The following is a 20,916-nucleotide window of genomic DNA, read 5'->3' as shown; positions in this document are numbered from 1 at the left end:
CTGGGGTTGACTTTTAATTTCAGTTTGACTGATGTCACCACAAAGAGATCCAAAAAGGCCACAGAAAGATGCAAAGGAACAGCTAAGAGACACAAAACATCCAAAATAATTCAGGTGAGGCTTTTTAAGAAAGTAAGACCAAATGCCAGACCAAAAGCAGCAGGCATTCAAGAGACACAGCACTGAATAGAGGTTGGGTTTTGCTTTCAGTTTCACTGGTGAGTGCATGGGTTGATTTCTGAGCGGGCCTACCTGGCACAGGCACAGGGGCCCAAAATGTTAGGGCCCCCCTTGCATTCATTGAAATTAATATCTTCTAATAAAAAAAAGACTCAAAATGAAAACAAAAAGACATAAAAAGACCATAAAAAGATGCAAAGGAACTATACAGAGACAGACAAAAACCACAAGGAGACACAAAATGGCCTCAAAGACACACAAAGTGACGACTACCAAAAGAAACAACACAAATGCACACAAACAGATAAAGACACAAAATGACTTCAAAGAGACACAAAATTACACAAAATGACTTCCAAAGAGATACAAAACAATCAAAAAAGACTCAAACTGACCCCAAAGAGAGACAAAGCGATCAGAGACAAAAAATGCACAAAATGACCACAAGTAACAAAAGAACTACAAAGCAACACAAAACAACCAAAATAAGACACCTAATAATTTCAGAGACACAAAATGATTTCAAAGATACACAAAACAACCCCAAAGAGACAGAAAACAACAAAAAATGACAAATAACTTCAAAGATTACTTCAAAATCACTACAAAGAGACACAAAATACCAAAAAAAAGACACTAGATTACTTTAAAGAGTCTTTCTGTCTTACTACCATTAAAAAGAAGTGGCGGGACCTTTTGCATATGCTATCTATACCCAGGGACACATTGTCTCATAATCCACCCATGGCCGAGCTTGTTTCAACACAGTAACCGACAGTCCTGCAAAAAAAATATCCTACCACTGAATCAGCCAGCAACGAAGTGCAACATAGGCCTATCTTCATTCATACTGGTGTTTATGGGGTTGCAACTAGAAGTGACACGCACAAAATAGTCCGGTTTTAGTAGGACATCTTGTCCTACTATGATGTTTACATGGCTAATGAAAATGAATATTGCACTAACACTTCCGTTTACATACAACTCTGCACACTCTGATCAACGAGCCCTCACATGTCGTTTATCACATCAACGTAAGGAAATTTAAAACAGCTGGAGCAACATGTCATTTTGCTTCTTGCGTAAAAAAAAACAGGATTTTATCACATTTTCTTACCGGTGTTGGACCATGCGAGCTCAGTCTTCCTGTTTCATTTCTTCAACTTCTTCAAAAGTCGGCGCTGCGGTATTTGTGCATATCAGATAACCAGCTGATAACCATGTCTATACTCTTTCAAAATAGCTTTGTTTGTTCTTCCGGCCACACACGAGGGCTTTTCTGCATGCATCTCTACCTGAGCCTTGCAAAGGGTTGGCGGGTTAGTTTGTGTACAATTTATCCATGACAACGCACGGGGCCGTAAACAGACAACAGGCTGTGTGTCGCAAACTGCAGTAAAACATACAAACACTTGATGCTCCTAATACCCAAATGCAAGTGTTGTGTTGAAGACTGTTTCCCCGTCGATATGTGTTTTCAACTACCTGAGCCTGATACAAACCCTGTGAGGGACTGTATTGTATTTATATAAATATCTTTTTCTTATACTTTTTTGGTATTCACTCAGAATGTAGTTTGTTGGTGTGATTTTGTAGATTGGTGTGCATGTAACCTCAGCCACTGAAGTAACATCTCTCATATGCACCAAATATTGACTTTATGACCATAAAACATATGCTTCAGATCAACCTATTTGCAAAGAAAATAAGAAACCAACAAGAACACACCCTGAGATGCTAAACAGGAACAACATAACATTTGGACATTGTGCAAAACAAGTAGAGCCAGTGATCATGACAGACTACCAGGATGTTAGATTCAAAAGTTAGGCCTCAAACCAGCAAGAAATTATTCCCAGTGTGTTTACTGCTGTGTTGTGCCCTTCAGCAAATAACATTTCAGTGTTTATTCGTTGTTGAAGCAACATGCTGTTATTGGAGAGGATAATCATGTTTAGGGATAACTACAGATGAAGACAAATGAATAACAGGTAATAGATAACAGTCGCTGTAAGTTTCCATAAACTATCAGTGGAGGCGGGTAAAGTGGAAAGTCCATAACAGCACATATATTTGAACACTTATGGAGCATCATGTAGTTTATCTGCAATGCTTTCATGTGTTTAGACCTGGCATCAACGTACATCTCAGGTGATATGATCACAACTTCAGCACACGTGAATGGCAATGTGTCTCAGCTGTCCACTTGCATTCAGATCACCAAAACATATGTTAATACCAGGTCTAAACAGGCTCATACAAATATAGAGGACAGCATCATCTCCACTCGAGACTCCCCTGAGCCATGAGAGCACTTATAATGTTGTTTTTCTTAATAAGTCAAAATCTTGATGTACTGAGTACTGTACATTATAAAGTTGTTCCAATGTGTGACAGTTAACAGGGTGTGTAAACTGAGGTTGCTACAAAAGCCTTCTGTTCACTGTGCAACAGGTGAATGCGAAAATGTGGTGCAGAAATAAGGTCTGCAGGAGTAGCACCCAGTGGTCCAATTACCAAATTCTGCCAAATTATAAGCCCATGTGTTTTTGATTGTTTAAAACAAGCATGCTATATGCATATTGGTAACATGACATCTTCATCACATCCCAGATAAGGCAAAAACCACACTGACAAGCCATTTATCATTGGCAGCAAGCTAGCTATGACCTAGAGGTATGTCATCAGTTAGGACAAAGGATTTCATTGGTCTTATATATCTGCTGCAGGTGGATATCCACTAAAATCGAGGGCTATCCAAACCCCCAAAAACAGCACTCGGCTTTGAAGCCAATTTTACATTGCGGTCAGAAGTGGAACTACACTGTCTGGGTCATTCCCATGATGCCTTGGGGCCCAAAAAGAATTTTCCGATTAACTTCTACTGGGGAACAACCTTTTGTAAATCAGTGGATGCATTTTTTTTTTAGTGTCACAACCCCCGCAAAATTACTCTTTTCACTATTGGGAGATCAGGCGTTAATCCATTTGGTTGGATCATATTTCTTAAGTCTAGAAGAGTTGCACAGTTGATTCATTTTATCCTCAATTCAAATTTGTGAAGCACGAAACCTAAAGTTAGCCGTTTGGCCACAATAAGTCCCTTGTGTGCCTGCTCTACGGGCCCCACACAATGTAGAAGAGCAAGGTGATTTCATACAGCAGACAAAAAGAGCTTTTTTGGCCTCATGCACCACTCAGGCGTGTGCTGGGTTTTGAATCCAAATTTCATAGTGATCAAACAGTGGAATTACAAATCCTCCATTCAATCCAATAACATTTAGAAAGAGCCGCACAACTAAATGTTCAAGTTAGCATAGCGCTAAACCAGTAGAAGCAGCCTTGGCAGATGGAAGTCTAGTACGCGTTCTATGAGCCCAATGATGTGGAAGCAGTGTCAATCATCTGGCTAATTTTATACCACCAAAATCAAGCTTTTTTGACATATGAATGAACAGGATCCTGAACTCAACACTGTATCAAGTTTTCATAATACATTCATGGGGCCGTCGGAATATTTTCCGCTGCACAAACATTGGGATGTGCTAGCATTCATAGGAACCCACAAAGCCAGTTTTATTCGTTTTTGTGGATTTTTTTCCGAAGAAAATCCATGCTTGGTGTGAAACAGCTTTTATTACTGTACTTTCCTGAAGTTGGGGACAAATAATGATGAATCAAACTCCAGTCCTCAGTTTGTAACACAGGCTTTTTGTTATTAAGAATTTGTAATCTCCAAGGCTGAGCCAAGATAAAAATAAATACATTCTCTCAGACTTTAGTAAGCTCCCTCAGAGCCACAGAGGACATCACACAGCTGTTTTCATGAGCTGAGTAGCACTCCCTAAACTCCCTGAACTCATCTTTGTATGTACAGTAAGAGTGGCCCTTTAATTGCCAACTTTGCAACAGTACAACACAACATTGACTAATGCTGTAGAGAGACATAAAATATAGCTGTTTATTATAATTAATTTATGTTGTGTTTATGTCATGTATACTCCCAATCAAGCTGTGTTTAATTACATCACCACAAACTAACTCAACGTAAGTATTATTCCAGCATTGGAGCAGTGGTTGCACCAGACTTAATGCTAAGATAGAAGCTACAGAGTGCACACACGTTACATAGGGGGCAGATGTGGAGCTCCAACAGTAAATCTTTGTCCTGCAGGTTAATCTGTCCATGTGTGCAAGATAATAAAACATAAAGCGAAAGAATTTTCATATGAGAAACACTGACTGTCCCACATTACTTTATATTGGCTCGAGCACTGACTGTTCCCCGTAACCCTGTATTTAACAGATTTAAACAAAAGATACGCCAGTGTATATATAGGCTTCTATAACACCACATTTCTGATTCTGTCTTTCAACACCCAACTTAAAAATCTAATTAGAGTTCAATGTGAAGAGAGAATGAATGGGTGTGACTCAAGTATGGCAAAATAAACTATTCTGTGTTTTTACTTCACATAGTGGATGCAAACTTTGGTTCAAACGTGACTAGCAAGGGCTTGTGAGCAGGAGGAGAACCAGACGCTGTGAACATTTAGGGCTCATGTTAAACGAGTCAGTCAAGGAGTCAGTGGGCATTCACCCCCGAGGAGATTTTGTCACCGTTAACACCAACTATATGCACGATTTTTCAAGCCGTTTGACATAACAGAATGCCTAAAAATCTGTCTGTCATTTGAGAAAATCAAGAAAAAAAATCATGCTGTAAAGCCCACAATCTATTTTGTATCTATTTTTTCTCCAACTGTCATTCTGACACCATAACACAACAAATGTTAAAGATGACTTGGGCTTAGTCTACACGTGCACAGGTATTTTTGAAAACCCGTTTTTTCTATTTCCTTCTCAAAAAAAAAATCCTATACAAATGAAAATGCTAAAACACAAGTGAAGTACTGTCAAGAGCGTGCAAAACTAATAGGCAGTTATATAATCCATGATCCTAAAGACACGCAAAGAAGAATAAAATGTCGGCCATTAGCATGCCTTAAAACAAGGAAATAGCAGAAGGCTGGAGTAGTGCCCTCCATGGTACAATCTGACACCTCTGCTCTTCAGTATAGTAGAAGAATAACTGCACTTTTATTTATGTGTTAACATGTAAAAGCTGTTAGCAAGGGTAGGAACAGCATTATTTTGTTTACATCTGCCATTACACAAAATGATGCCTCTTTTATGACGCTGCACAAAAGAAATAATAGCGCACCCTCTTTACAAGCCAAAAACTCAGTATTCCCTGTCTGCACATCAACACTGAATTTCTGAAATCTTCACCCTGGATGAGGTTTTACAAAAGGTCATTTTTCAGAGACCTTAAAAGACAATTTCCATGTGGACAAAGACCAAAACACAAAGAAAGAGCTTCATTTTCTAATATATCCATGCCATGCGTGTGTGGACTACACCTAGTTTTCATTCCTAAAAAGAGGCAAATATGGTCTGATTCTACTTTTTCAGTTAAATTAACTCATAATAGTGTCTTGAAACCTACCTTTGTTACAGAGTTTACAGAATGAATGTTCATCTAACAAATCTGCTACATCTGAATCCACGCCACAGTAATCTGACTGAAAATCAAGGATCTACAGCGACGCCAAGTAAATGCGGTCTTCAATACTCAGTTGAAGTGAATATTAGGCCAACAGAAGAACATTTAATCAATTAGTTTCTAGCTCTGACTGTAAAGATTTTTGATTTTGACTCAGACAAAATGACATGGATATGGAATCGGCCAAGCAGGGCTTCCAGTGGTAACATGGGTGGGAGAACAGGCCAGTCTTTGTTAAAAAGCTTTAGTATCAGAGAGGAGAGAGAAGCCATTGTGCTTTTAGAAAAGCCTCCTTATGGTTCATGTCCTCAGATTGTAATGGATCCTCAGCCCCGGTTTAACAAATGCAACTCACTCCAGCCGACAGTATATGCATTTCAATGGGCCTGCTTACTGGAAATGAGCTGCCTTGTTGTCATCAGCTTATCAAGTATAGGATAAACTACCTCCAATTCATCCCATGAATCCAGAGCAAGACAGGACAAAAGTGTGAGTCAAAGTGACTCCCAATTTCAATGAAAAGCCTCTGTTTACGATGGCCATGTGAGGAATATACAACTGGACTGTGTGAATGGCGAAGCAGTTCACATAATGAGCAGTTTAAACTAACTGCCGCCCTTCGAACCGAAGATTAAAATGTCACCGATCATTACAGGCCAAGGTTAAATTAAAATAACCACGATACAAAAAAAACTGTAGTTTTTCCCTTTTTTTAATCTCACAAAAATGAATGCTTCTGTTCCTGAAAAGAGAGACAGAGTAATCTAGAAAACACTGAATGCACAGTTCTCACTTTACAGATGTTTTTTTAGTTTTCTTTTTTTTTTTTTGAACAGTTCATTTTAGGCACTTGGAATCATAACAACATTCCCTTTCTGAACAGCAAATACATCTTTGGTCCAGTATGTAATTAAAAAAATTAAAGCCAGAGTATGAAAATAATACCAGCTTCAATGTTGGTTTCCTCAAAAATGTATTTTGACATATATAAAGCTTCATAAAGACTTTAATACATAACAATATTTCATCGCTACATCTCAGAAATGACCAGCAATCTTACAGATGTTTTGCAAGAAAGTACAAGTGAGAAAAATTAATATGTCGGCTCAATCAGATGTACAGCAGTACAGGATTGTTTTAGTCAAGTCACATTTGGCAAAAACAGGTTTCTTTTTTTGTTTATTTTCAGTCCACTTCCTTTGAAAGATAAAGAGCAACAGTCCCAGTTCAGCTACAGGGCAGCCACGTCTGATATGAATTACTGCACGGCGAAACCTGTGGCGGCTGCACATGTGCAATGTAGTAATTACTGAAGTTAATGTCCTGCACGTACGGAGCTGGCTGGTAGTAACACGTAACATTTGTTACCGTGGGGATGGCGTTCTGCTCAGCCAGCACCTTAAGCGCGAGCATGGAGATGAGGCTGAGCGTCTGGCGCCGCTCGTGGCCCATCAGACACACGGTGCTTTCGTTCACCACTTGGTGAAGAGTCATCAGGCACTCGTACCGTTTGTGCTCCATGCCGGCAAAGTGGTTTTGCAGGTAGGCCTCCAGTTTCCTCTGCTGCTCTCCCAAGTCAGAGAAGTCAATGAAGAAGCGTGAGCACATGTAGCGCTGCATCTGCTTCATGTCCGCTTCCGAGGAGGGTGTGAACCCTCGCACCAGTAGGTGGCAGTACTTTAATAAGCCACCCCCTCTGATCTCTTCTGGGCTGCGTGTAGCTATGGTCCTCTGACACAGGTGCTCCATGGCCTCCTTGAAGTCCCCATACACACTCTCCCCGATCACAGTGGGGTGAAAGCTCTCAGACATGGGCGTCTCCGAGCAGCGGTCAAATAAGAGCAGAGAGTCGAGGCAAATCTGGAAGGAGTCCACGCTAAATTCAAACTGCCGCCGTAAAGAGTCCACAAATTTTAGCTCCACATTCTTGCCCGTGTTGTTGGACAGCGAGATGAGGCTCCAGCGATCTGTGTCATTACAGACTTTAACCAGTTTCTGTACGTAGGCCTCTTTGAGGGTCAGTGCCGTGATGCGCTCCTTAGAGACCCCAGCTGGCAAGAAGTCAAACAGGCAGTCCAGCACCACGTCCTTCACCAAGCGGAAGGCCTGATCATCTTTCAGCGACACACCAAAGATCAGGTCCAGGTCCTTATAGCCCAGTCCAGTGTCCTGATGGAGAACATGGCTGGCGGCTGAGCCGTTCAGCCTCACATCTTTAACACACACGCCTCTCTCCTCCAGCCTTGCCCGCACCACCTAAACAGGGACAAGACAGATATGCAGCATGTTATAAATTATATACATAAATTTATACTGGTTTTCTTTTTTTCTTTAAATAGACAAATATCAGAAAAAAATGCCGTTATAATTGCATAAATTATGGAAGCAATGAATCTATAAGACTCTTGAAATGTGTCCAATAAAGATCCACACAAGCGTATTGGAAATCAGTACTCTGTGAGGCAAGATCAATACTGCTGCTTACAAAAGTCCATTTCATCACCATCAGCTTCTGTCTGAATAAACCCTGAAAAGCCTAAACAAAGAGCAGCAAAGCTGGTGAGTCTCCAGGTCCAACTCCCGCTGGGTCAGATTGTCTTATTTTATCACAAACACGGGGATACCATTTAATCCTGAACTAAGAGAGAGTGAACACAGTGTGCAGGACCAGTGGTGTCCGACAACAAAAAAAACCTTGCTTACGGCTAAACGTCTCAACCCCAGGTCATTAAGGGTCAGCGGCTTTTCCCTTCCTGTGTCCCAGTGACCTGTGAGATGTTTAAACTGTCTCGCCTCAGTGCGGCCACATTGGGAGAGGATGATGTACAGCTGGACAGGGTGTGCCAACATCAATACTAGCATGCACAAAGAGGACTCATGCCTGAAATAAGACATTAAACACAGATTCAGCTTTGAGACAATCCACCATAAAAACCTATTGTTGTAAAAACATTTGGAGTCGATTAAAGTGTTCAGTGGAAACTTCGATCTGAATGATATGACGAATCAACAGCTAGTCGCAGTTTCCTTTTTTTGCATCTGGCGAGCTATTTGAGAAGTTTTTCATGTTTATTCAGTGTATGCACACATGTGCTGACACATAGCAGGCAGGGACGAAAACAAATACAAGCCTGACAGACTGTACATGTAAGCTGCACCTCTCCACAAACATTTCCCCGAGCAAATAATAACTGCCCACAATTCAAACAGTAAAAAACCTGCAGTTTCAAATGAGTTGCCACACACTCACACACAGTCCTAAATCTCCCTACTGGCAATGACCTGTCAGATTAGCGTCTGTTAACTCTCTCTCCCATGATGATCAGATAACAAGCTGGCTCTATTTATACATACTGGGTCAGGCTATGGACAGACAAACATTTGAAGGCAAGTCAAGCCTTGAAGCAGGAGCGTGTGAAGGAACAAAATCATAATCGCATAACTTGGCAGAGACATCACGGTCATCATTGTTCGGTCATAAAGTGGTGCCAATTGGGTTCAAATTCCAATCACAAGCAATAATATTGTGATGTGTTTGGACTGATATGTTGGCACAGGGTCGGGCCTACATTAACACCTTTCCTCCCTCTGTCCTCTGACCACAGGTTTGCATACATACTTGAATGCAATAAAGCATGGATGTAGATTTTGGGGTGGGATGCAGGAGACACGTCCACCTCAACTTTCATGAACATTTAAACCTCTGAAACCTGAGAAAATCGGTTTGATTTCTCTTGAGGTGATAGGAAAACGGATCATAAGTAACTTAGCAAGAAATGCCCTGCATATTGCAAAAGATTAATAAAGGGTGACAAGACAGTGTTTATAATTCTTATAATTATAATTTTAAAGATTTATTACAGAAAAAGCATTTTTTCAAGTTTTTTTTGTTTTTTACTTTCTTTTTTTGGAACTTTATTTCAGGTCGTTTTCTTGTAACTTTTTCCAAAATTCTGCTATCTTTTTAGGCCATTTCTTGTTAAGGTGGTTAAAGATTAAAGACATTTACACTATAAATTGGTGCAGAAAAAGGCACAACATATTGCATTACATTTAATCAGAATGCAAGAAATGAGGTGTTTTATGCTAAAATTTTTCTGGACAAAAATCCCCTAACCCCCTTGTTCTTTATATGTCCCCTCCAATGTTGTCAAAGTCCCCGCCCGCCTGTCACAGCACAGGTACGCCCCTGCTAACTTTACAAATCATGTCATATCTGTCTCAGTTCTTGAGGAAAAATACATTAATAAATATCTTTTTTAAGGTGCACGCAGTTGTGTGGGGCAGAGTGTCTCACTCATGAGCAGGTAAGCAGTAAAAAACAGATCTAAGATCTTATCTTAGATCTACAGTTACAGCCTGTAACTCCTTGGACTCTGGAGCTTCATGATGCCGCAGTGGATGTTAGTGGCCTGTTTGTTTCTCTAAACCTGCAGCAGGACAAAGGCCCACACTCTCAGTCACACCTCACTTGATTCATAACATCATCAAAACTCATAAAATATACATTTAGGCTAAACAGCTTCATTTTGGAGTTTTGACAACAGGGAATTCACTGTTGATCAGCGCTCAGTCAGCCACTCAATAAATCTATGTGGCAGATGGTAGATTCGAAATAAAATTATATGGGGTTTCCACAAATCCAGGGGAAACAGAGTCCCCATATTTAGGGCTAAAACCTGCATTTAAGCCTCCTGCACGCTCAATGGAGCATTCATCTTTCCACAACCACAAGCATGAAGTTCTGGGCTTCACAGACTTGATGACATCATCTTGAATATGTCAATGTGTAAATAAAATTGGGAGAAAATGATTCTGCAATGCATTACCTGACCTGATGTAGGAATCTGCTACATTATGTCCATTTTGAAATTCTATCATGGCATTTAAGTTGCACTTTAACAGACAGCCAACTATCTCGAGACACTGCAGGAGAAGTGAAATGTGATCCAGCCACAATGTATGAGTGGCTGGAAACGTGGAGGAACCTTGGCACGAGTCGGTTTCATACATTTTAAGTCAGACCAGGAGAGTTGTAACAGCAATATATTCCTCGCTGTGTTTTGATCATTCTTTTCATTATGCTGTCTGTTAAAAAAATGTGTAAGAAATACTTGAATGTCGTCAAGAGTCATAGTTTGCCTGCAGATATTTTCAGAGAATAAACACTGACGGAATACACAGCACTTCCTGGAAAGAATTTAGGAGTCAAAAAATCAAGCTTGCCCAAAAAAGAGGAACCTGAACCAACGAAATGATGATGTAATGTGTCAGGGAAATACAATTTTAGCAAGGAAGGATACAAATTACTGACATTTTACCCTGGGTTTGTCAGTGTTTCTCAAATTGGAGATTGGAGACCACCAAGGGCCCAGACTGATAAAGTACAGTGTAATTTCAATATTCAACAAATTTAAACCTGAGCATTAAAAAAAAACATGGAAAGAAGGCAATGAGCAACAAACAAGAAGAAATTGCTGAAAAATTAGCAAGAAATTAGTAAAAGTACCAAAAAATGCCTGAAATTAAGTTTTTTCAAAAGGGGAAATAAAAGTAAATTTAAAAAACAACAAGGAAACGGTCTTTAAATTCATTTCTATTTATAAATTATTTCTTGCACTTTATGAAAAAAGTTACCAAGTTGTTCATATCCTTTATTCCCATGTTGAAAGAAATCGTACCAATTTGCTCAGGGTTCAAAGGTTCAATACTTGCATCTGACAGCTGCAAAAGAAGTGATGTTGCTCCAGGTTTCAAAGGGTCAATTGCCCTGGTGTTATCATAGTGAGATAATATCTAAAAGTAACTATTCGATCCACAGGTTTCACCCAGTTTAGGAATAATCAGCTGTAGTAGGCAGTTTCAGTTTTATGTATAGAAATAGCCTATGTGGTTCTAACTCGGCCTGTAAAAAATAAAGGGGATCCCCATGCTCTAGGTTAGTTCTGCAGCTAATAAATACGTGAATATAGTGGAATACACAAGCACATGTGTGGGTTAATACCTGGACAATCTGGCGTGGCTGCACGGACAGAGTGGGGAAGTTTCCTCGGCCGTGGATGGGGACAGCCTCCCCCAGGATCGAGTCCAAGCGCTGCACCTGATCCCAAGACAAGACACAGAACCGCCGAGTCTGATCCGACGCATCACCGCAAGACATGGCGATGTTAACTTGCAAAAAGAAAAAAAAAGAAAAATAAAAAACGAGCAGAATGTGAATCAGCGTTTCCCTTCAGCCAAGCTCCTCAGTGAGATCGGTATTCCTGTGGATGTCAGCGGGGAGCGCGTCCGGTTAGTGTTGTTGAAGTGAGGAGTTAGAACAAGAAAAAGTTAGTCAGAGGTCTCGGAGGTGAGCGTGAGATGAGCCGTCTCACCCTGTGTGTGCTGCTAAAATCCGGTCAGTCTGCAAAGACCCGATTCATCAGAGGGTTTAAAGCCTCCTCATTAGCATGCGCGCTGTGATTGGCTGCTGTGTTTGGTCATTGATTATGGACGCCCTGTCTGCAGGGAACACCCTTCATGTGACGCACTTGACAGCCTCCTCCCCTCTGCCGTGCTCACCCTGCATGCTGACAGGGTTTTCCCTCAAACCAGCCATCTGATCTAGTGATATTTAATTCTAAAGCTGTAGCAATATTAAAAATGAGCACTTATTAATGTACTATTTGGTCATTTATGTCATAAATATTATCAAAAGTGACCAGAGATCAGATTACAGCTGTGCAAACACAACCTATACTTTTCCTCCTATGATGCATTTCTGTATTTGCGCAGGGAATGTTTGCAGAGTATGCAGGATGTTTTTCCAGCAACGCCCTGCTTGACGATCATACACTGCATGATCATACAGACCTATAGAAAGACAGAGAAGACTGAAAGCACTCCAAAGTAGAGGAAAGGCCTTGCTGGAGGGCACTGCAGCAGCTACAAGTTACTTTGTCCAATCGGGATAATCCCGAAAAGCCAACCTGGTAATTTAACGGTCACAAACCAAGTTTTCTAACCTGTAACTATGTTTTTTTCTTGGTTAGTTGTGATAACTTGAAACAAATCATTTTTGCTACCAGTTGGGCTACAGGCCTACATCTACCAGATGTGACCATGTTGAATAAAAAAGTGTTTGTGTATTTTCCTGTTATAGGCCTGTTTGAATCATTTATAGAGATCTGGACAAATAAAAATAAGCTCAAATAAAATAAGCCCAAGTCAGAAAGTAATTTTGTGTAGTAGATCTTATGTTTTTTTTGCATTTCCCATCTGATTTCTTCTCCAATTAGCATCAACCTAACTTACTTTTCTTTACATTTTTTCCTTTTTCCCTTAAGACTAAATAATATAGCCTACACCATCATAAACAGAGCAAAACTAGGCTATAGGCTATGGTCCTTTTATTTACAGTTCTTGTCAATACTTTCTTTGTCAGGCTGTAGGGAAAGAGTTTAAAGGCTCTCCACTTAACTGTTTTACCCACATGTTCTCACTCCAAACTCATCACATGGTGCGGCTCTACCTACAACATTTTAGGTATCCTTCTGCATCACCTGTGTATGCTCTGAGATGCCGTTACAGTGATGTCAACATATGCACAAGGTGAGATGACATCATTTAATGCATATTTGTACATAATACTGTATAGCTGTAGCCATCTTGCTTTTGATAAATATAACAATATAGGCTATAATAAAAAATAAATATGCTAAAATATGTTCAAACCCAGACCCTCAGCAGATTTGGTCCCCCTGTTGATTCCATGGCTTGGCCTAGTATCTTACAAACATTATTTGAAAAATACAAGGTAATACAAATGCATGTGATTTTCTGGCTCCGCTGTTATATTCATGATGTCAAAGAACTCATGGTCAGCCTCTTACAGTATCTGATAAGTAAAACAGACTCCATATAACTCTGGAAATCCAGTATCTATGTCACTGAAATCCAGAAGCTGTTTGTCAACTGCATGGCATTTAAACACTGATAGCAGGCTATTAAACCTTTAAAATGTTGCTTGCTGATCACACATTTTTATAGTTCCTTATCATTTTTAGTAGATGGCTTTGTTTAAAGTGGAGAGACCTTACCTTTGAGTTATTTGTTTATTCAGGCAATGGAAAATTAAAGGCTTCAACCACACGAACAAGCCTTCCTTTCGGTTCGCTCTTGATTGTGCAGGGGATTTATGAAAAGGCTCCGATAACCTGTGATGACCTTAAAGGTTTCCATTTACGTTTTCAGATACCTCTCTGCCACGTCTTTCCACTCTGCTTCCTTATCTGTGATGCAGAGTAGTTTTTTTTATTTGTTTTGGTGCAGATAGAGTAATTCCTCTGCTCTGAGCAGAACGTGTCAGCTTTTTATGCATAACACTGTCCGCAATGGTCCATCTGGGGCATAAAAAATAATTACAGTGACAGGAGACCTCAGCTAAATAATGCGCACATATTAGATTCCTTTATATAGCTGCTGTCAGATGCATTCAGTGTCCTCAGTTTCTCTTCTTCACTACAGGGGTGGACTGTGTTCACAACACTGTGTTTATACCTCATCCTGTCCTGCATGCAGTCTATTATGTGTTTAAATGCACTAAATATCCCCTAATGATGGACTTCACACAACGGCAGACATTACTCACAATAGCAGACATGACTCCGGCAGTGGTGAGAAGATTATGCCAGTATGTACTTTGCTAGTGGACAATACAGGTGAAAACTTTAGTAATTTCCTCTTTTAAAATGACCCAAATATACGTCATCATTGATAAAATCCCTGACAACTCGTACATGTCCAGGCAGCATATTTGTGCACCTGTAAAATGTTTACAAGAGAGTAAAGTTCATTTTATGATTGATCTGTGTGGGGTTTTTAGTGATGCAGCAATAAAACCAGTGGACACACACTCTTACGCATTCAGGCATCGTCTTCCCTAAACAGATGCGTGTGTATTTAGTTCACGCTGTTGTCCACAACACACAGCAGGCGGTTAACAATAATACTCACAAGCTTTCAAGAGGTGGGGTCGTGGGCGTACCGTGGATTTGGTCTCCACGGAAGATCACTTTGAATCCTGTGATGTCAACATAATCCTGTCTCCCATGGCAACAGCATCTGTGGTTGTTGGGCAGCTGGGCAGAAGCGTCTCCAGCTGAGGGTCCTGCCAGGTGCCGATGTGAGACATCTGCGTCATCTGACTATAAATAACCCTCCATGTGGCAGCTGTGCATCCTGAGAGCAGAACCAGCATTTACCTGAATGTGAAACACTTGGGGAGGAGAGAACAATGACGGGCGGTAAATGTCAGGCCACTTGACATTCTCAGGTTCACTCACAGCTTCATGTCAGAGGGAGTCAGTCAGATTTGAAGTCAATTCATTAATACCATGGAACAAAAACAGTTAACACAGAGGAACTCCTGAAATGTGTTTCACTGTTTGTGAAAGGGACAATTTGCTTTCTTTTGTGTGGATGTCCAATCTGTGTTGATGGTGATTGCAGTCAGTTGAAATGATAATATCGTCTGTGCTGTACTGACAAAGTAAACCGAGTTCTGCTTCCCATGACACTGTGCTAGCAGTGCCTATGTGTACCAGGATGCAACAGGTGCAAGCTTCAAAACACTGCATTAGGTGACAAAAACACTCACTCAGTGGTCATCTGTCCTCTCCAACCTGGTCATGTTCTGGACTAACCTGGTCTTGACGATCACTAATCTCCATCTAGTCTAATCGCCAACATAAATGTTGGCAGTATACATGTTTGCAAAGCATGGGTATGTAACATTTGTACATTGTTATGTAGCAGATACCTTGAAACCATATATTCGACGGAAAGTGCGTTTCCACCTACTCCGAGTGTGTTAAAATGAAGCCAAAATATCCCAGATACAGCCATTGCCATCTTGTGCTGGGGACATCTTTAGGAGCCAGACTCTAGTAGAAATCTTTGCAACATCAGGTTCCTGCCCACAAATCTGTCAGACCAATCAAAAGCAATGCCACTGAATGCAAGCACACAGATTGGTACACACAGCTGCCAATCATGATGTCACACCCTTCAATGCCAAATTCAGCTCAAAAACGTATAATCAGAAGTATGTCACTTTAGAACCGTTGATATGATACGTGTGACGTACATAGATAACATATCCCTTTTTTTGCAGAATTGAAAAATGCTACCGTTTTCTTCTGGAGACCGGGCTGCAGCACAACTCTGTCTAAGTGAGGAGTAAAACTTGGCCAGTTTGTGTTTGCTCTCTACAGCTCAGGTTCTGAGGTACCTGCTGAACATGTCATTTTGCACAGCTAATGCAGCCTCACCATCAGCCTCTTTCTGCTGCATTTCTTTTGCCGTATCGTCTGCCTCGAATAAACACGTCTGAATATCTTTCAACCAAAACCCTGTAAAATTTTATAACATTCTCTGCCAATTTTGCTGTTAGGAACAAAGCTAGTTTGTTATATAAGCAAAGAGGACAAGAAAGTTGTAGAGCACAGTCATGGCCTCTCTGAGGCTAAATCCAGCACTGTCTCGTCAAACGCAGGCACTGGATGCATGAAGAACAGATTTTGAAGCTGCAATCTCAGTATAGCACACATTAATAATTTGTTGTTTCAATTAACTAAATTAACCTCAACACTGATTTGAAATAAAAGAGAGCTGATTTTCCCTTTCATTTTGTGTCAGTGACCCTCGATCCACTTATTATTCCTGAGTTGACATCCTGCTGGAGCAATGACAACTTCAACTGTGAGTCTAATAGGTGCGGTGAGATAGCCAGTATTTAAACACACCTTTAACAAATGATGCATTAGACAGGCGTGTGTTCCAGTCCGAGCCATTATCAAACATTTAACAATCTCGTAGTCTTGTGAACATAATATTGAAGACCACCAGTATAATCTGTTTCTGACTTCTTTTTTTTATGTGCAGATAAAATAAATCAGACTATTTTTTTGTTGTTGTCAAATATCTCTATCTGTCTTTGCCTGAGCAACATGAAGAGGAACTATGCAGGGGAACGGGCTTTTCTCTCAAGTGCGGGGACATGATTGGATGTCACAGCACATTGTAAAAGCTTGGCTGAAAATCGATGTTGCCAAACAACAAGCAGCAAAGTGTCACAATGATCAATTGTGCGAAGACAGATAATGCGGCGTCTGTCGCACTGGATGAGTTGTGAAGCTCTTTTCTTACCAGTCTGTCAGGGCCCTTTACAATTTAAGTGAATTATTTCCAGCAGAAGACTTCCCTCATCTGTCACTGAGGACATGTTATACTAGAAGACCAAGTGTTTGCTATTATTAGAGCGTGCATCATGTGTAACTGTGCACAGTGTTGCCATAGCTAAAATAGCTATGCAGCTGCTAATATTACATTGCATGGCTGACATTACGCTGCACGTTTAATTTTGAAAATCGTCCTTATGAATGAAAAAAAAGTCTGACTGTCAGAGTTGGCTCAGTTTGCCAGAGCGGCAGATAACCTGCATACAACCAGGTTAAGCTGACCAGTCAGGCTGGACCCCAGGGGCCTGTATGGTGCAATAGAGAGAGTGTGTGATAAGAAAGGTTGAGTTTACTTTTCTCGAGATTGCTCCAGATGACAAATCTATGGGACAGTGGAGCAAGGTTACGCAAGCAGCCGCGCTTCTGACGTCAGGCTCCCTCCACTGCCTGCTTGATTGATTACAGTATAATGCTTGGCAGCGCACACCAGCGTGCTGGAAAAAAAACACACCAAAATACACTAAAGATTCAAGTGGCATTATACATCAGCTCTCTCCTCTGTCCACACCTGCACACTGAAATGGAAAAATACTCAGCTGTGAAAAAGCAATCACACTATTTGGTGTTGATCTGTTGTAACATTTATCTAATTGTTGGACTGAAATCAAATCATAACTTTTTTTGCATTGTAATTATCTAAACCTGGTTTTAGATGTGTGAGTATTCCAAAGATGTTAAAGGCATAGTTCACTTCATATTTTTTCCTCTTACCTGTAGTGCTGTTTATCAATCTAGATGGTTTTGGTGTGAGTTGCTGAGTGTTGGAGATATCAGCCATAGAGATTTCAACCGTCTTCCCAGTATAATTGAACTACATGATACTCAGCTTATCCATCGGCACTGTCTCTTTGCAAAAACAAATAAATGATTTAATCAGTTACTTGAGATAATCCACAAACCTTGTCATGAGCAGTTTGATGTAGGAACAATTTTTTTCCTAACCTGCCAACTGTATTACCGCACAGAGAGAGGCGTGCATCTACTGTTACATATCCTCACACAACATATAATATTTAACAAATTAGTGCTCTATGAATGATGTGACATACTCAACATAAATTTACACATTCACATGAAGTACAAGGTTAGGTTTAGTAAAAAGAAACATGGCAACAACGTACCTTAAAATGACTCAAAGTTCAATTCGTCTCACATGGTCTTGTGTTGGAAGGTCCTGTGTTTTGTGACACAGTTCATGGGTGTAGTTTGGCAGAGAAAAATAGTTCCTAGACAAAACTGCTCACAACAAGGTCTATAAACTATCTTGTAACCTGGTCATGATTTCTGGAAAGAGACGTTACTGTTATGTCAAATGTATTTTTTGTTGCTTCAAGCACCATAAGCCAAGTGTCATCTAGATCCATTATATTGGAGAGAATGCAGACATTTCTACAGCTGATATCTCCAACACTCTGCTGCTTACACCAAAACTATCTAGATTGATAAATAGCGCTACAGGTAAGAGAACAAATATGTATTTTTGATTTTGGGGTGAACTGTCCCTTTAAAATGAAAACATTACTCATTTTGTAAATGGTTTAATGTTATAGGACAAGTTTTGTTTTCTCCTGTCTTAATTGACTCACTGACACTGACAGCTGTTGCATTATTTTCTACAGTTATGTCAGAACTTTGGCCGTATCTTTGCATGAGAGAAGTTATTGCATAGCTGAAACGCTCTGAAGCTCAACGGTCAAATATAGTGTTGGCTATATGGCCTGTTATGTAACGCCCGGCTCACTTTACTCTCTGCAGCGTTTAGGGTTTAGTTGTGTGGAATGTCAAGAGCATTATAGAAAAAGGAAAAATGTAAGTCATTAGTGTCAGAGTGTTTAGAAAAATGGATCTCACAGAGGAGCACATGCAGAAGAGAGAAAAGTATGGCCCTGGAAATAAAACACCCTCACCTCCCGAAAAGTCTGTAATGTCCTAACTTGGAGGAACTTCCTTAACTGGAGCTTAAATCATGTTGCGCAACTGCCCCACACCTATCCCTCAGGGACATTATTAAGGGTCCCTACTGCATATTATCATGTCAAATACTGCACAAAAAGAAAACAACCTCCCAGTTTGCTTCACTTTCCAGCTTTAGTGTTGGTAGATGAGTGGTTCCCTGTTGGGCTCTCACTCTAGTGTTATTCTCCCCTGATCAAATACTACCAACTACACTACAGAGATGTAGAGCAGCAAGCTGACAGCTGCGTACAATGTGTAGATACCGCTGAGTCAACAAAATGTGACCATAAAAGCTTATGAAATAAACGTGTTCTGTAATTTTCTCAACACATGTGCCTGGTGTGGACATTGCATATTAAAAGCTACCAAAGAAGAGAACTGGCTCTATCCTCCTCTCTAGAGCATTTACCAGAAGTGAGAGGGAACCCCTATTTAGCAGCGAGCTCTGATTTCATTCCCAGAAATCCTCCTCTGCACCCCCCCATCCAGTAGCTAAGAGAATAACTCCGCCTGAGGGGCGATAAAGAGTGGAAAATGTTGGTGAGCAATTGTATCAATTCACTGGACACCTTCAGGGCTGAGCGCAGCGGAGCTATGGAGCAGCTCCCTCAGAGACGACGTCTGTTAAGGTCATGATCATACCAGCACAGCTTGACTCACGTAACTGATACTGCTCTGAAAACAGCAGTCAGGTCAAAACCTCAGCCCAAAAAAGCCACTGATAAAAAACATGTCAGCAGCACGTTTCTCAGATCACCATCCAGATTTCTGAAATCATCCTCCTGCAAGGATTACGGGATCGGTCAAAAGTGTATCCCATCATGCAGTGGGTCAGCGAGAAGCCAGCTGCATGTTCCAAGAGCAGTAAAAAAAAAAAACAACAACAAAAAAACAACTTAATGATACCAAAGGAACAAAGTTCCCTTATTAGATTAATACATTTATGATCAGATTAGCGGGCATTTCCTAATTCATGGCAGGTGTTTGTAAATGTTAAATACGAAACAAGCTGTTGAACAAAAACAAACGTGGCTTGATTTCCATAAGTTTGAAAGATTTACGCGAGGTTTTCTGGTGAAGGATTCAGATTTATGTCGTGCTGTAACTGAAAGCAGGCACGAGGCAGGGATGTTGCACACATGGCCCAAAGCTGCTCCGAGTTACACGCTGAAGGGCTGTTGGCAGCAACGGGGCTCAGCAGACAGAATAGACATGCACCCCACAGTCTAAAACATTTTACTGTACAGTTAAAAACTTGTTTTACAGATACATCTCTCTGTGCGCCTTTTTTTTTTTTTAACCTTTCTCCTCTTTACATAACATCCATTAGGTAAACGTGATAAGCAATATTAGCATTTAACCCTTCCTTGAAAAGCTGCACTGTGGCCTTCGCTATAGGTCCAACATGTTGGGAATATGTCTGGTCTTGCCCTCTAAGTGACTCAGCATCCACTCTCTTTCTGTCTGTCACCTTGCTCCACCTCTTTTTTCCTCTCACTTTACTGCCCTTGCTTCATAAAGCTGGGCTGTGACCAGAGGCATAAAGTTCACTGGCTCTTTATAGCTGATTGCACAACTGTCGTCTGTACATAACCACATTTCTACTACGAATGTATGCATTTCTACAGTATGGCAGATCAAAACACTAATATGATACCTAATACGATTGAAGCCAGGGGTGGAAGAAGTATTCTGATCTTTTACTAAAGTAAGAGTGGTTATACTACACTGTAAAAAAATACTCAATTTCAAGTAACAGCTTCAGCAAAAGTATATAGGTATTATCTGCAAAATATAGATGTACTAGCCACAATAAAATTACGTATTAACCATTTTTATATGCTTTGGGGTGGTTTCATTTTTTTTTATTTTATGACCTCATTGTAGGTTATCATCATCTGAAAAGTAAGCTGTCAGGTGAATGTGGTAGAGTAA

At 40.4% G+C, this 20,916-nt stretch overlaps 2 protein-coding genes across 3 annotated transcripts in view; both read right to left on the bottom strand.

The window, feature by feature from the left end:
* The window catches only part of tcea3 (transcription elongation factor A (SII), 3), a 32,481-nt gene extending 30,996 nt beyond the window's left edge, over window positions 1–1,485 (bottom strand). For both annotated transcript variants that reach the window (XM_088084073.1, XM_088084076.1), the window contains exon 1: window positions 1,298–1,485. The gene's annotated coding sequence lies outside the window, so the exon portion shown is untranslated. The remainder of the gene's footprint in view (window positions 1–1,297) is intronic.
* Window positions 1,486–6,442: 4,957 nt separating this feature from the next.
* Window positions 6,443–12,161, bottom strand: tent5ba (terminal nucleotidyltransferase 5ba). Its single transcript, XM_042490106.2, has 2 exons — window positions 11,751–12,161; window positions 6,443–8,002 (listed from the first exon to the last, which is right to left on the bottom strand). The coding sequence occupies exons 1-2, from the start codon at window positions 11,904–11,906 to the stop codon at window positions 6,974–6,976; spliced, it is 1,185 nt and encodes a 394-aa protein (XP_042346040.1). The 5' UTR covers window positions 11,907–12,161; the 3' UTR covers window positions 6,443–6,973.
* Window positions 12,162–20,916: the final 8,755 nt, after the last annotated feature.

This window comes from Plectropomus leopardus, chromosome 11 (genome assembly GCF_026936395.1).
Source record: "Plectropomus leopardus strain MGB_pleo_1.0 chromosome 11, ASM2693639v1, whole genome shotgun sequence".
Taxonomy (NCBI): Eukaryota; Metazoa; Chordata; class Actinopteri; order Perciformes; family Serranidae; genus Plectropomus; species Plectropomus leopardus.
The sequence above is the reverse complement of the archived record's forward strand: the minus strand, read 5'-3'. Positions and strand labels throughout refer to the sequence as shown.